This window comes from Synchiropus splendidus, chromosome 17 (assembly GCF_027744825.2).
Source record: "Synchiropus splendidus isolate RoL2022-P1 chromosome 17, RoL_Sspl_1.0, whole genome shotgun sequence".
NCBI lineage: Eukaryota > Metazoa > Chordata > Actinopteri > Syngnathiformes > Callionymidae > Synchiropus > Synchiropus splendidus.
Window position 1 is genome coordinate 6,669,777 of NC_071350.1, and position 17,388 is coordinate 6,687,164.

At 43.8% G+C, this 17,388-nt stretch overlaps 1 protein-coding gene across 2 annotated transcripts; it reads left to right on the plus strand.

The window, feature by feature from the left end:
* Positions 1-757: 757 nt before the first annotated feature.
* On the plus strand, positions 758-17,312 carry fez1 (fasciculation and elongation protein zeta 1 (zygin I)). 2 transcript variants are annotated; one of them, XM_053847932.1, is made up of 11 exons: positions 758-895; positions 962-1,056; positions 6,081-6,429; positions 11,786-11,873; positions 13,142-13,228; positions 13,483-13,627; positions 14,345-14,661; positions 15,129-15,209; positions 15,350-15,425; positions 15,488-15,553; positions 16,207-17,312. In XM_053847932.1, the coding sequence occupies exons 3-11, from the start codon at positions 6,104-6,106 to the stop codon at positions 16,221-16,223; spliced, it is 1,203 nt and encodes a 400-aa protein (XP_053703907.1). In that variant the 5' UTR covers positions 758-895; positions 962-1,056; positions 6,081-6,103; the 3' UTR covers positions 16,224-17,312. The 2 variants fall into 2 exon arrangements, with proteins under 2 accessions (XP_053703907.1, XP_053703906.1); XM_053847931.1 differs by having other exon boundaries at positions 809-1,056.
* Positions 17,313-17,388: the final 76 nt, after the last annotated feature.

The window sequence follows — 17,388 nt, forward strand, 5'->3', positions numbered from 1 at the left end:
GAGTTTACCGTGAGGATGCGAAGCAACCATCTGGCAGCGCAGACTGGAACCCAGGTGTAGAAATCAGTGGAGTCTGATCAGCGGAATTGGATTCAGCTGCGCTGCTGTGAAGCTGGGGCGAAACAAGGAAAAGAGACACAGGAACACAGGAAATAGCAAAATAAAAGCACAAGAGAAACATGGAACATAACAAACGCTGTCTAAATCAAGGCATGGCTGATTAATGCAAACTAAACTCAAAACAAAAACTTGACAAAAATGACAATAATGAAAATGGAGATGTTTAGATCTTTATATGCGACGCATGCGAGCCATTAGTAAACTACTTTCCTGTTTATTTAGGGTTAATATATAATTACAGGGTCATATATCAGATATGTCATGATCATGAGCAAATATGTCCCTAACCCTAATCTTTGAGGAAACAAGGAATCTTACTGAAAATGTGAATATTATCAAGAACAATGTCTCAATAAAAATGCTAAATTTGTTAAGAAAATATGGCTTCGCTTTACTGAAAATATATCAAGTGAAAGGAACGGGAGTCAGATCCCTGCAAGATCTTCCGTCTGGCTTCTGTGTGCAAAGGTGTGTACATATGTTGTCAGTGTAATAGAGCAGTTAACGCCAGGCAGAAGGTATATATCATGCTCCCTGACAGACCTTCCTCCCGCTGCAGCCCCTCCTCCTTCTCCACTCATGAATATTTTGGAATTAAGGCGTGCGGAGAGCGAGAGGAGGTAGGGACAAAGAGAGGAGGAAGGAGGTGAGGGAGGGGGCTGTGGTGGCGTCAGAGCTCCGGCTGTGCGCAGCCTCGGTGTGAGCTGGCTGAATATCGATTGGAAAACAACGGGCTTGTGGGAGGACTGTGAAGGGAGGCTGAGGGACACAGAGGGTGAAGGACCAACCTCCGTCCACGTTGCCATCTTTCCCTCTGTCATCTTCATCTCTTCTCACGCAGGAGTGGATGTGGCTGCCGCTTGTACGCCAGAGGAAGACAGGAGCGGATTCATCTTCTCATCTAAGGAGGTCTTGAGGAAACAGAATCGACTGCAGGTACTCCCCTCTATTTGTGTTCTAATCTGGACCGTCACCTTCCCTCCATCCCTGCCTGGTAACCATGGCTCCCTCCATGTCTCCTTCCACTACCCTCTGCCTCCCTCCCCCACTCTCTCATTCGTTTCCACCGCTCATGAGCTGATGACATGCATCTGCTTGGTTTCTACCACGGACGCTTGTATGTATCGATTTCTACTGGAATCCATCTCAGTTATGCCCCAAAAAAACGCATGTTATTGAATCATTTTTGCTCACGCAGACACCACCATCCACATTCCAGGGCTGTGTTTAAGAAACCATCTGTCTTCACACCACATGACAGGCTTTGTTTAGCAGTCAGCGATACACACGAAGCGTTTTGTAAGGACATCAGCAGACGCTTCTTCCAGCTGAAATGCTAGGAGAGATTTTCTCGACGAAATAAAGGAGGTCATTCTGCTGCACCTGCAGGCTTACAGCACAACACACCTGAGCCTTCATCTGTGGATTAAAACCAGCACCAGAACATTAATTCCCCAAGAATCTCTCTCCATTATGTTCGTAGGATTCTTATAAACGAAGAGCAGCATGTGTCACTGGAGATGACCTCGGCTGAGAAAATGCTAAGTGGTCTGAGCCAATCCAACACCTCGCCGCTAATTCAACTATGGATTAATAATGTTGTTGTCAGCGCTGGTCTCAAACCTTGCTGTCCAAAACAAATGCATCTGTGATGTCGTAATCTACTTATCTGAGGCAGGCTTCCCTTCGTGGTCTTATTTTCAGATCAGACATTTATTTTACGCCTTACTTCTTACCCATATACACGTCTGAGTAAATATTGTCTTTGGAGAAATGTATTAATGTTTTAACTAACTGATGTAAAGCGACAATATATCTATATATATCTATAGATATATGTCTTTTTTTGTTGATAAGTTAATATTTGCCACAAACATTCTGTGTAAGAAAAGATCAGGGTGAAATGATATTTTCACGCTGCCTGAAAAGTCAAAGCCAAACAATGTAACTTGAAGGTCACAGTCCAAACAAAGTCAGCAGTGATCTTGTCAGTGAACAGCAAGCTTTTCAATACGCCCCATGACTGTGCATTTTATGTTCTCTATAGCAGGTATATTTTTATAGTTAGGATAGGAAAGATTTTTTTTTTAAACATTTCACTGTAAATTTTAAGCAAGTGCATGTGAAGGGTGTAAAAATCTGCCGAGCCATCCGTACATGTAGGTGTGATATATGTATATATGCACAGCTCCGGTGCTCTTCGATACTCATGACAATACTTTATTATTTAACTTTGATACAATATTGCACATGCAAATCGCCAGCAGAATCATAAAAGAAAACCCTCATTGCTGTCTAACAAACTCGTCCAGTATTGAAAATCCTTTTTGGACACATCATTTGGATGAGGTGGTTCGGGCATCTCATGCCACTGGGCGTCTCCTTTGGAGGTGTTTCAGGAAGGGCCAGCTGGGAACAGCCTGCTATCCCCCAGTCAGAGCCGGCAGTGGGGAAAAGGATGTTTGGCTCTCCCTGTCACAGCTACCGTCTGCGTAGAAGTGGGCGAGGATGGATGGACAATTTAACCTAAAAATATACTTTATTTGAGACCTCTTGGCAAAAACAATTTCAAATGTTTTTTTGCAGAAATGGAAGCATATCACAGCTCAACTCAGGGTTTGTTAAATATCAATATAGTTGCATCTCTGTCAGGGATGACCAGGAAAGCTATACGTAGGTCTTGGGCTCAAAGCTGAAAACTTTCCTCCTCACCAGACGGATCCATATGTGAGGGCTTAGTCATGATTCAGAAGTGAGGGTCAAGGCTGGTGTAGAGGAGATTCCAATTAGGATGCACAGAAACAATGGTGGGCTCAAATATTACATTTCTTTATAGCTCTATAAAGTATCAATCAACCCTGCTGTATAGCAAACAAATACGTAGATGGGAGCAGAAAGCAATTTGCTGGACCATGTTTAATACTTACTAGCATAGTCCTTCTGTAGTTATTTTGTCGGATTAAGGGAGCTGCTCATTCGTAATGCATGTAATATTACATGTCATTTTTTTTATCTCCTTAAAATAATGGGAATTTTTGAGTTAATATTTGCCACAAACATTTTGCTTTACATTCTGCGTATGAAAACATCAGGGTGAGTTGATATTTTCAGGCTGTAAAATAATGATTGTTGTCAACAGCTTTTACACTGTTTTATGGCACATACAGTATCACGATATTGTATTGTCAATCCTGTATATTGTGTCGACACATATTGTATTTCAATGCCCAGCCCGAGAGTAAAACTTGCAGGTCAGGTTTTGCAGGCCGAAGACAGAAGCAGCGTAAGCTGAGTCAGACCAGGAGCAGAGAACAGAGAGAGCACACACAGAAGGAGAAAAGAACAGTCTCATACAGCACGTCGCTGATCAATGGTTTGTGATAGATGTCTGCAGCACATCTTCAAGCAAAATATCATAACTGCGTTACAACCCAGTCGCAAACACACACTTACAAGCGAGTGGTAAACCTGTGAAATTAGACCAGGGAAACAGTTCTGAATTTTACGGTTTACACATTTGACAGCCATTTTTAAACGTGAACTTGCGTCATCTGATTTCCGTGGGGTTTTTTTTACACTTCAGGATGAATCTCAACATTGTGCCAGAAACACAACACACTGCAGCGCTGGCTGTGAAGCAAGCTACACTGTCCGACAAGACTGTCTTTATTGAAGTGGAAAACTCTGTCACACTCATATGAGGTGTTTGGCACATGCAAGGTCAGAACATGGGTGAGAGAAAGTAATGAGATCATCTTCTGCAACATAGAAACAGGATTACGACTGCATTATTCCATGAGCTTCTCATGTAAATACCTTAATCTGGGTATTAAGTTGGGTTAGCGGTGGCCATTCAACATGGCCACTCTCTCCCGCCGCATTATCTATCATCGGCGTGCTGGTAGCATCGCCATAATAAGCTGCATAATAACATGCATTCCATGCATCAGTGTCATATAAAGGACACAGCATGATTTACTGAGCAAAAATTATCTCAGGATGATCAGCCATGCTTATACAGTAAACACTGGTGGGAGTAGCAGGGGAGTCTCCGCTGCTGGATAACAACATTAGGCTGTTGTTGCACTCTGCTGACGGCTGTGATGGGCAGGAAGAGGCTTGCTGCTGCTAAATGGACTCTCCTCACTCGCTCCAGGACTCGGTCCTGCAAAGCACAGCGGATGAAATTCCGGCTTCACCACTGTAATTACACTGCATCAGACAGCCCGACCCCAAAATCAGCTTAAATCAGAAGAATTACTGCAGCGGGGGGAAAGATCTTGAGATAACTCTGGGCTTAATCCCAAAGCGTAAACACAACATTTGATATCCTCACGCTGGGACACGAGGCCGCCCACTCCTACGCTCTGCCATGAATGAATTCCTGACTTCTGCTGTATCAATATGAACTGAAATCTGAAATCACTTCTCCTTTAACTTCCATTTTCCCGAATATGCCACTGAAAGTACAGATCTGTGGTACAGTATGCACCACTTTTTGTAACCAAAAGCACCAATACAGGCCATGTGTTCTGAGGTCACTAGTCATTTTACCTCCCAATTTAATGGTCACCCACACAATTTGTTTGAAAAATGCATTCGCAGACAAATAACAGATGATATATTCCACATGCAGCATTGAGAGCATCTCAATTAGCCTCATTTTTAACTGATTGCCTTCCAGAGTGTTGAAAGTCTCGTCAGTTGTATCCCAGCAGGGGGCTTCATTAACTGTGGTTGAGGAGTAAAGCCAAGTGGTTGGGTTCCCCCAGGGACCTGGTCCCCTTCTGGAACATCCCCCTCCATCACTGAGCGTCTAGACAACAACGGTGGGTCTCCACACGAGGTGACGCCATTGTGATTTACGCTAAATCCTTTTGGGCCATTAGTCTTCAGAGCAGATGGGGCCGAGTAGTGACATGTTCCAGTTCGAGTCCCACTTCAACACCTCATTATCGGACACTTGATTGGACAGACGTGGGAGTCATTACCCAGGTGATTCACTCATCGCTTATTATTCAAGGAAATTATGTGCACAAGAAACACAATGCAATGACTGCAGTTGGTCTCAGTCTTTCTTTATATTGAAAGGAGAGAGTACATTCAGCAGAAGTAAAGAGTATTTAGGAGTATTGTTTTCAGGGCGCATTCCAGCTTTGCGCTAAGTTCGGGAATTCCCAGTTCCGTCCCTCGGTTACGTCACCCTCACAACATCCAAGATGGCTTCCCCGAATGTAGAAGTTTTGACTTCCAAAACTCACCTCTTCTATGGAACTTACAGAAACACTGTCTCATGACTGTCGCTTGTTGTGGTATAAAGGTTGAATTGAGTGATCACAGCTGCCTGTCCCAACCAGGGGGACAGTAGATACAAACTTTTGGTATCAACAGAAAGAAAGGTTGAGGATACAGAGCCCTTGGAGCTGGGATGAGCATCTCTGCCTTAGAGAAGAGCTGCTGCTCCACCACGTCAAGGGAGGCCAGTTGAGGTGCCTCAGGAATCTTTTTGGGATCCTCTTGGACACTTCCCTGGTGAGGTATTCCTGGCATGTCTAGCAGAGAGGATGCTCCGTCTCTTGGTGGAGAGAACTGCAGAAGAGTTGTGTTTCTGGAAGTCTGGGCCCCTTCTCTGACGGGCCTCAGTTCAATGGTGGAAGATGGATTTAGTCTGAAAATGTTTCTTTGAATCCTGATGATTGAAGCTCAAGCAGTTAAATATTTTGGAACTGTATGACAGAGAAATTGTGAAGCGACACATGTTTGTTTAGGTGCATCACTCTCACAGCTGAGCAGTGATGAGAACAGGGGATGCTTGAACAAACAAGCAGCTACTGAGGTGAATGAATCTTAAATGACTTGTCTCTCTGGCCAGAGACGGTTCTGTCACATCAATTTGACCTGGTGCTTCCGACTTTCATTTAAAAAGCTGTCTGTCACTCACCACCACTTTGTCTCTGCAGGACCAGGTCACGAAGGGGACGCCATGGAAGCCCCTCTTGTCTGCCTGGATGAGGAATTCGAGGACCTCCGGCCCTGTCGGATGGACGACCTGGACCCTCCGTCGCTCAACAACTCCTCATACTCCACCACCACCACCATGCCCCTGGCCTCCATCACCCGTGAGGACTTCTCAGAGCTGGAGAACTTCTCTGAGATGATGAGCTTCAAGTCCATGGAGGACCTGGTCAACGAGTTTGATGAGAAGCTAAACGTCTGCTTCCACAACTACAACACCAAGACGGAGGGACTGGCGCCCATACGCAACCAGACACACAACCAGGAGGATGAGGAGCAGCTACAGGATGAAGAGTAAGTCATCACTTATATCATCATTATTTCTACAGTATTTTTGTAGATCTGACTAAATGCTTCATAAGACACAAACCTCTTTCACAAGTGCGTGGTGAGTTCATTTCTCAGAACCCTTTCCAATGGTTATGTCCACAGTTTAAATCACATCAGGCCATATTTTGGCTTCCACAGTGTGAGTGGAGGTGATGCGGGTCTCCTCCAGCCGTCATGGTTTCCTACCACAGTTCTTAAACATGCATTAAGGTTCAGTGGTGGTCGACACAAGTGGTGGCTAAATGGAGTTCAGCTATGAGCAAGTCTAGTGAGTCGAAGACTTAACTACAGCGATGTCATGCTCCGACTAAACAAGCTTTTACTGATCTGACTTGTTTTAATGCTATGTCCACAACAAATTTTAATATCTTGTGTTGATGCATTACTACAGTACTACACGCACTACAACAATTTACAGTTATTTACGGTTATGATTTGTGCTAAAGAGAGGCGCTAGCTGGCAAGCTAATCCGACACAGACTAGATACTGTCTCCATGTGGGCGGGGTCTCAGTCTTTGTTTATATTGAACAGGAGAAAGTACACTCATTCAGAAGTAACAGATATTTAAGAGTATTGTTTTCAGGGTGTATTCCCAGTACTGTCCCTCAGTTACGTCACCCTCACCACCTTAGTACAATATCCAAGATGGCTTCCTCGAATGTAGAAGTTTTGAGTCAATGAAGTTCGCCAAAACAAACAAATGCATTCTGCACATTTGTGTTTCTGGGTGTTTTGTTGTTGTTGTTGTTATATCCAGAGAGGCATGAGAATAGCTTTCATGGACCAGTACTGGATCACACCACTGAATAGCCATTTTTGAAAGCATTTAGCAGGTCACACTTCTTTGTTTGTCTCTGTCCATAATTTAATTCATACTCAGAAAACATCATGACCATCGTTTGATTTCATAGACATCTAGGACCACGGTCCTACTGAACTGATACTGATGACTTCTGTATTATTGGTTGCATATCATGGTAAGTCAAGGTCATGCATGACAAATCCACCTGCATACTACACAGTATTAGCTATGGAATCGCAGTACTATAAAACCGAAAGGCTACTTTTGTTTCATTGGTGAGGTTCTTGGTTGTACATGCTGCTCCACAATGAGTCTCTATGGATCACAGTGTTAGCTAAACTGCATGTACAGTGGTGAGTGTACTGTGGTCACAGATGTGCACAGACAGACCCGAGTGGTGCCCGAGCCCTTTGCCCTGTGAAAATTCAGTTTTTATATTTTTCTTCATTCTTATATACTTTCTAAGTTACAGTAAAATTGTTTTCGAAGGAGGTCTATTTCCTCTATGAATCAACCCAGCAACAACATTAAAAAATACTATTTTGGCGATGGGTGCCCTTTTTTCTGTGTTGAGCTCCAGCCTCCAAAGGTGTCGTGCTGGACCGTGATTCCTTTTCCGGAACATAGACCTGAGAAATCCAACTCAGGTGATCAGTTTCACTCATAAATGTGAGTCAGAAGTCCATGATTCTCTATGTATCTGCAGCTATTTCATGTGGCTTCCAACATTGGTGGATGCAAAATGTCACTGTACTTATTGATGATCAGAGCGTCTCTGAGGCACATTAGTTTTGTGCTCGCTCTGCAAGGATTAAGACTTTTCATTTAAACCACAAATAACTGGTTACATCACAGAACCAAACACTTCTGGGCATGTCAGGGCTTTTTAGGCCCAGTATAATACCACACTGTCACACACTCTCTTGAGCCACACACAGACAGGCACAGGCTAAAAACAGACTCTCCGCATGTCCCATATGACGGCAGCCAAAATATTTCCTCACAGTGACCACAACACTGGGAGACAAGCTCAGCAGTGTGTTCTCCTCGCCCCGGCTGAATGATGAATTATTTACCGTCCTCTTGTGCCTCACTCCGCTCCACCTCCCCCAGTCTGTCGGTCTCTGTCTCTGCCCCGAAATCAGCTGATCTGAGAATAATTCTTCTGCGGCTCTGTGGGAGCTCAACTGTTTATACCAGTCATCCTCATCAGCAAATCTGACTCAGGGAGTGATGTCAGACTTTTCCATCTCTCTCTGTTGTTTCCAGGCCCTTTTTTTAAATGTATCCTGAGCCACGATCTTGAAAATGTACTGGGCATTATCCCTCCATTACTCTAATGTGTGCTGGCTAATGCTGCGTATTTACATTTACATCATGCTGCACTGGCTGATGAGAGGCCGGACGCTTGTCTGCAGGTTGTGGCAGGAACTAATGTTTCATATCCCGTCTGTTGATGCATACCTTTATTTTGACTTGGCATAAATTCATTGCAACTCGTACTGTCTCTATTATTCTCTGAATCTCTTTTCATCTCTTATTTGAGTCATGAAATTTACACGCGTATGTTATGTGAAACATGTATTTCCTAGTGAGTTTACCTTATGTAGCAAGATGTACTTCAGTCTGATGTTAAATGCTTTTATGCTAAATGGTTTTAGCAGGTACATTATTCATTTATATTATTAATAATAGAATTATTGGTATTATTGTTGTTGTTATATTTTCACTAACTTTCTAAACATTTCCAGATTCATTTCTATTACTTCAGGTCACGTGACCAGCTGTGGCAATCCAGGAAAAAAAAACACTTAAGCGACAATAATGCACCACCTTTTCTAGTTCACATATTCACAGATAGTGAAAATAAACATAAATGGAAACATTAGAAATCCGTAAAAAGGCAGATGACTTTTTGCAATGGAAGCAGATTTGAACGATGATCAGACCGGCTGTCACGTTACACGTCGTGGTCCAAAAAATGGCAGCGTACGATGAAGTGAGATATGTTTGAGGGGGATGAAGAAACGGAAATTAGGAAACAGATTCAGAAATTTGTCACTGTCAGACAAGTGTGTTTGTGGCAGAGAGATGCTCTCTGCTCTCAACAATCACAAAATAATAACAAATGGAAACAAGCATAAAGTCGCATTTTCTTTTTTGTGCATTTTCACAAAAAATGTTGGAACATTCAGATGAAAACCTGACTATTGACAGGTGGATTCCTGGTGTGGTGCTGTGGAATGCATGGTGTCTAGTGAGTAGTGTTTAACAAGAGCCTTTATCATTCCTTAGTCATGGAAGTTTTTTAACCATGTAGCTGTATGGCTAGTGTGTATATTGGCTGGTGCTGTTCGAGTTGTTATTGTAATAATTATTATAATTATGTTGAAACTCACAACAGCATATTTTCAACTACACAGATCAAAAACAGCCTCACTAATATGGCAGATTGATGACAGATCAGATTTCACAAAAACAAATGTTTCTTTTACATATCTATTGGCCTCAGAACCTGCTAAATAAAGTCACAATTTTTGAATACATTGATTTAAAAATAAAATGTTCATTACTTTGTAGGTACTTTAGCGTGAGCAAACAGCTTTGAGTTTTAGCATGAGCATACTGTATATATACAGAAGACAAGTCTGCTGTTTCTTCTGGTTTTTTTTTTGTTTTGTTTTTTTTACGAAAACCTGATTCAACCAAGCTGGTGTTGAGTCTGACCCAGTGAAATAATCAGCTGTGAAGCTGCTGTTTGGCTGCAAAACAGGCGACAACACGTTTGAGTGTAATCCACACAGATGCCCGATTAGAAATACCGATACGAGCGAGTCCGACAAGCTCTGATATTAAACGGAATGATTTCTCCTGAGTGGCTCCGGGCCAACAAGCACAGCAGGACGTCGCTGTAACACCGAGTTCCAATCCTGCTGAACCAGATCACTGTCTGCCGTGACACTGAGTCCATTACATAAATGAAGTTAGGGAGAGAGTGACACTTTTCACTGGACAGTGTTTCATTACTGAGCAAGTTTGAAGTTGGAGTTTCATGTCAAAATACAAAAAAATGTGTGTATATTCTGTACATTTTACTGTTCTCCAAAGAAGACTCATATTGGTGAAAAGAATTGGTGAAATTGCTATTCGCTAGCTGCACTGCATCTCACTTGTCCCAAAAATATGAATAAATTGAGTGGTAACAAGTAGTAACTTTTACGCTGGCGCCGTCACTTCAAATGTTGTCTGACATTGTGAATTATTAATCTCCTGAAAATGCACTGTGGAGAAGCACAAGCACGAAATTACATCACAATGACAATAAAATTGCTTCTTATTTTGACATTTCTGCATACTAGAATAGTGCAAATCTTCAGTAAATCTGCTCCTAATATGTGAATCTTATGCTCCACCATGAAAATGAAACATTTTGTGGAACATTCCATGATGTTAGAACATCTCCTTAACTGACCCATTTGAAATGATTGGTTGGTGTTATATCTGTCAAACTCTCCATGTTCCACTCTGGACCTGGCGCCTTCAATTCACGCTGGCCTTGATATGCTAAGATACGTTAGCTCTGAGATTTTTTAGGAATAGTATTGAGATTAAGGCTTGGAATATTTATTTGCTGTCCGAGGGCAGACTGCACATTGTTTTTGAGAAACAGTATGTAACAGGTCTTTTTTTTTTTTTTTGAGGAGGAGGACAATGTGAAAGAGTTGAGGGGGAAATAAATAAATAAATACATAAAACACTAGTTTTATCAGAAGACATCGTGATACCTTCAGCACCATGATGCCTTCAATAATTTTCCAGCTTTGCAGCCACCTTAAAACTCTCTAGTTTAATGAGGAATCAAACTTTGACTCATTTTCATCAGTAATATAAAAATAATATATATTTATAATAGTTTATTTCTGTACTCAGGGCTTATTGGAGTTTGACCCATCTCACCATGGTGATGTGCCACAGTTTAGCAACAAAATATTACCTGTGTAAATGTCATGAAACACAAACTTATTCTGGCTATTCAGACCAAAAATAAGACCAGTGTGCTCCACTCTGGTAAACAGCGCATCACTGTGTCCTCTGAGAGTCCAGTGTGTGTCCGGCGTGATGCGTGAGGTCACACAGTGTGGGCCAACTGGACCCCTCATTGCAGAAGACAATGCAACAAAAGAGACTTTCTCAACTCGCTCAGTTTCCACTCATAACTCTGGGCGATGGTCGCAGCAGCTTCTCCCTGCTGAGGATTCTCTGTTAACAACAGTAAGCTGTGTTTTTTCTTCCTGCCGTGCATTGTTCCTGTGCAGCCCCCGGCTCACTGACCACCACACGCTGAAATATTGACTTTCTTAAACGCTGAGTCGACTTAACACAACACAGCGACTCTCCTGTTCTCTGCACAGATACGGCTGCTGAAAATAGTCCTCAGAACCTGCGCCAGAAATAGTGTTTGTGATGTTCTTTGATGACACTGACGTCTCGTTTCCGAATGTGTGTTTGTTTGCAGTGTGTGGGACGCTCTGACCGACAACTACAACTCCACCTGGGACGACCCGGATGCAGAGGGGCTCAACGGAAACATGTCTGACCAAGAGGTACGAAGTCATGATCAACGTAGCTGGCACTGAGCGGCAGGTGTGCGGGAAAGAATCCAGTCTATCAGCATGTCAGCTGTTTTCATGACTAACGCCTGAGGAGGGCGCCACCACGGTGCTACTGTTCTGCTGTTTACAATGGTTCATTCACAACTTGGAATTTCCTCTTTAGAGCAAACGATCTACTACTCAGATCATAGTGATGTACTATAGTGCTGTCAGCGGCCACCACATTCGTACGCAGCAAAGGAGTCGTGGTCAGGAGGAGACAGGTTGAGGAGAGAAGAATGAAACAAAAAAAATGCGGAATATTTTATTAAATGAAGGAGATGGTCACTACTAATCCTATGGCAGTGATGGGAAGATGAGGTATCATGAAACAGTATTGCAGGGTTGATGAAACAGTGTCCTAATTTTCAGTGGCCACCAGATGGCGCTCTTGGTTTAGAAGTATTGTGAGGTTTCATTGAATTAGTTGTTCAATCTATGTCAAACACTGCCATCTAGTGGCCACTGAAAATTAGGACACTGTTTCATGAAACCTCATAAACAATAGTAAGAGGATATGTTGTAACTAAGAATAAAATATGTCATTCAGAAGGGTACAATTGTATATACACTTCTTATTATCAATAACACTTGCGGTGCTGAATTTTTTCTACATTAGGCATCAATCCAAACGTAGCACAATAGAGCGCTGCATTTGGTAAATCGTTGAATGTTGAATGTTCTGTATGGGGGACGGCTGCTTGAACCGAGCACATTTGCATCTGTTCAGTGATCATGCTACAAGATGCCTCTAGTCATGAGACCAAACCATGAAGGCAGTTTCAGAGGTTACAGCTGAACAACAGTGGCATGTTGGTTGGCAACTATTGAGCCCTTATTTCCCAGTGTGCTCTTGACATGGGTGAGGAATATTAGCAAGGTTTTTATGATCCAGTGCATCATTAATTCTGAATCCACATGCAAAAAGGGAGTCACCAAAGTGTCCATAAATCGGCACCCGAACACACCCAGATTAACCTCCGCCACTCAGCCACTCCCTGCTCTCCTTAAATGTTCCTCATTTCCCGGAGAAGACCTGACTGAGAACTCAGTGCTTGGCAGAGGTCCAGTCCTGTCAGCTGGAAGATAAACTCTTCTCCGGGCAGGAACACAGCTCAGTTATGAACCTCACATCTTTTCTAAAGCATCTGTGCTAGCAAAACAAAACACAGCATTACAAGGTCATGCTTCATTTCATAATGTTGGTTTCACTTCCACAGATCCACGAAAAAGAGGAGGAGGAGATGAACGAGAAAAACGACAACGCCAACTGCCTGAACGACGAGCCGCTCATCACAGCAGATCAGGTGTGTGTTCTGTGTCACAGCCAGTGGCTGAAGGTGCTTTTTGGGAGCGATGGAAGGGCCGGCGAGTGCATGGCTACAGTTCAGCAGACAAAAGAGACACACAGCATCTACTGCTGCACATCTTGCACATTGCTATCTCTGACCACAAGATGGCAACACTACTGAATGATGAGTTGAATTAAGAGCCTGTCGCCCCTATAAGTGGACTCTCTTATGGGCTCCTCTCATTTCCATCCCTCTCTGTGCTTCTCAAGGTCATTGAAGAGATCGTGGAGATGATGGAGAACTCTCCAGATCCTGGCGAAACAGAGGAGGAGGACGAAGACGAGAGCAACCCGTCTCTGCTGGAAGAGATCAGGCAGCTTTCGCAGGCGTCCAACAACAACTGCTCCTACGAAGGTACTTCTGTAGTCGACAAATGTTGTGGCCTCCAGTTGAGATGTTTCACTGCACACCACTCTACACATGCCAGTCCTTTCAAGAGGGTACACGAGACACTCTCTGATGATGGAAACATGATGCATGACTTACTCAAGGACACGTTCGCTTTGAAAAAGCCATCGACATGATGAGCGTCTGATGGTTTTACCCCCGACATTAAATGATCCTCTGACTCGCAGCTAATTCCAGTACTGCTTTGACTCGTCGTGCTCTGCAGAGCTGTCACCTTAGAGTTCTGCTAAATTCTGGACTTGGACCCGCAGGCGCCGGTTCTGCGTTGTTGAGTATTGGTTCTCTCTCTGTTGCCACTTTGGCAGCCAAAACTAAATTCATCTCTGGCATCTGGGTGTGATATAAGTGGCAATACAACTCTGGTCAGAGCTGGATGGATTGAACTGTCTGATACCTTCAGACCATACACCAGAGACTTCTACACAGATTATTTTTATTTGCTACTTCGAGAATGCTTTGAAGACAGCAAGTAGCTTGTGCTCAGAGCTATTGTAACTGAAAAATGTGTCTTAACCATGGCCATACATTGAAAATAACCAAAGATTGAGGCAGATTTTCGCCACAGATGGCTGACTAGAATGTTTCTGACACACCGAATGCACGAACAACTCCGAGGTGTTGCGTCCAGGACACTAAAAGTTGAGCTCCTCTCCTTTTCCACAGGCTTGAGTCTGATGCCCAGTTCTGCTCTGGTGGAGCTGCTGCACAGGGTGGAGGTGGCCATCCGTGAGTTCTCCGAGGAGCTGGTCAACCAGCTGGCTCGCAGGGAAGAGCTAGAGTTCGAGAAGGAGGTGAAGAACACGTTCATCACGGCGCTGATGGAGGTCCAGAACAAGCAGAAGGAGCAGCGAGACAACAGCAAGCGCCGACGCAGAGACAAGGCTCTGAGCCTGCAGGGAGGCGGCACGGTGGCCGCCATGAACACCGGCAATACTGGGAGCAGCGGGCGCACCGAGAAGACCGGCACCATGCCTGTGAAGGTGAGACACGGGACCCCATCTGGTGGATACAGTAACTATTGGTCAATAAAAGTAGGAAGCTTGCTGGGACATTGTTAAAATCTACTTCTCTGACAAGTCAGTTTCAAGACATACATCCTGTCATGAGATGATTCTTCATGTGTTGACCTGAGACAAGGAGTGTGCACCTGCCAGAATCACAGGACTCTCACGCCTGCGTCTCCATCTGACTCTTGACTTAATGGATCTCTGGTCCATTAGCCGTGAGAGTCTCTTCCAGGAAGGAGTCGACGTGACAAGACGGCGCTCTCCGTCTCTCCATAACAGGCCTCACTGTCCAGGAGCAGCTAATGGATTTGACTCTTAACAGCGCTGCAGTGTTTCAAACGTTCGCCATGTGATTTTCAGTCGAGTCAGTCCTATGAAATACACAGAGAGAGTCCCTCCTCAGTACTCAGGATGGAGTGTTTTGTCTGTGTGTGCTGCAGCGCTTCAGCATGGAGGGACTTTCCAACATCCTGCAGACGGGCATCAGACAGACCTTCGGAGGCACAGGGAACGACAAACAGGTGGGAGCGCAGCTGTCTTCCCTTCACATGGAACCAAATCCACGTTTATGTGCCACTAAGACTCATAGTCCTCCAATCAGAGTGGACATGCTGATACAAAACCTGTGTCTGTCGTGACTCACACTGTCTGCTTGTCTCAGTATCTAAACACAGTTATTCCCTACGAGAAGAAAGGCAGCCCTCCGTCAGTGGACGACCTGCAGATGCTCACCAACAGTAAGCAGGATATTTCGCCACAGGTGATGCACTTCCTCTGATTTTATTTTTCATCCCTTCAGTATTGTTTGCCATCAAGGAGGACAGTGAGAAGGTGCCTACACTGCTAACTGACTACATATTAAAAGGTACGTTTTACTCTTCAATTAAAAAAAAACAGAAATTAAATTGAAAAATAATAATAAAATAAAAACAAAACGATAATTTAAAAAAATGTATTTATTTTAAGATGTTTTAACATAAATGGGGTCATGTTTACTTTATTTTATATTATAAACAAAAAAGAGAAAAAGAAGGTGACCACACTGCTAATTCACTACATATTACAAACTGAATTATTTTTCAATTTAACAAGAAATAGGTTTTTTTTTAAATAAAAACATTAATTCACATGTTCAAAATATAAGTTGCGGGACACCAGGTGGCGCTTGAAAGTGTTACGGCTACGGTTATAGGTTAGGAGCTATTTTTGATGGGACATTATTCATTTTTAGACTGAAAGCGACACGTACGAATGAAGAGTAGCCTGTATAAGACACGAGTTCAGAGTTCTGTTTTGAAGGTTTATGAGTGGAGACTATATGAGGTGAAATGAAATTTTAGAGCGTCAGTTCAGCACGTGGCAGCCTTGTCTTTGCTCATAGCGCCGCCTGGTGTCGTGAAGGCGGCACTACAGAATAGTCTTCATTTTCGTCACGTTTTTGCGATGGTTTGTGTAGGATATGATGGCGCTTGCACGTTTACAGTTCCATAGAGCTAATGCTTGGTGTGTCTCTGGCAGTGTTGTGTCCCACCTAAGTCCCCGCCGGAGCCTCAGGGTGACCAAGAGTCAGTGTGTGGAGCCTCATCACCTCTGGCCGGAGCTGCATGACCTTCCTCCTCCTCCTTCGCCATCCACCGTGGATTCTCACTGTCTTACTCATCGTATTCGACTGCCTTCCATCGAGCTCACCTTCATCATCTTCATCATCATCACCACCACCTCGCTCAGGCCAGAACCACCAGGAAATGGCAGATGTCGTAGGACACTACAGGACTTGAAGGACATCAAACCTCCCCATAACTGTCACGTCTTAACTCCTCCTGGGAGCTGACCTCACAGCTAAGTCAGTCGACCTGAAACACCTGCAGTGAGTCAGTTACTGTGAGATGCCAGTCAACAGTCAGGTGGTGAACACACCAGAGCAGTTGCAACAGCAGTGAAACCGCTTTTCACTCATGGTTCATGCCTAAATCCCATGGCTTCTGATGTGGCGCTGCCGTAGATCCAAATTTAGAAATAAACAAGCACATCAACACATGTGGCCAGGATTTGGAAAATTCCTCAAAATCCCATCTGATTCTGGAACACAAGAAATCCTTCACTTCCTCTGGAAATTCAAGCTATTCAGAACATGAACTGAGTAGGAAAAAAAAGTGCAGTATTATGAGGTGTGTTCCCTCCAGATGAAGTCCGTGTCACGTTTCACCCGCTGCGATGTCATGACTCATCCTCCCACCACCATCCCCACCTCAGAGGTATTTTTCTGAATTAAAAAGCCATGAACTCGTTTCTGCCGACTCAGCACTGTAGCTCCACGTGAACGAGAGAAACCACTACGGGTGCAGACGCTTCTTTTGTTTACTATGTTTTGTATTTTGTTGTCATTTATACCAACACTTGGTTGCAGGTTTAGTTTTGAATTGTCTCCTGAAACGGACTGACAGGCCGCCGCCGTATGCCGCCACCTCCCCCCTCCCCCACCGCACCTCCCTCCTCCCCCCACTGTGAGGCGAGCTCTCCCCCAGTGAAGGCATATATTCTAACATTTATGACTTATTTGAGACATGTAGGTGAATGTTACATTGCTGATCGCAACTTCTAATAAACATGATGCCCCCACTTTGTGCATGTGTGTGTTCTTGTACTTTGGCCGGTCCTCACTTTGTCAAGCCACATTTTTAGGGTTAAAACTACAAAATA

Coding starts and splice junctions, on each gene's coding strand:
- fez1 (XM_053847932.1), top strand. CDS start 6,104: ATGGAAGCCCCTCTTGTCTGCCTGGATGAGGAATTCGAGGACCTCCGG. Junction 6,430..11,785: donor GAGCAGCTACAGGATGAAGA/GTAAGTCATCAC, acceptor GTTTGTTTGCAG/TGTGTGGGACGCTCTGACCG. Junction 11,874..13,141: donor GAAACATGTCTGACCAAGAG/GTACGAAGTCAT, acceptor TCACTTCCACAG/ATCCACGAAAAAGAGGAGGA.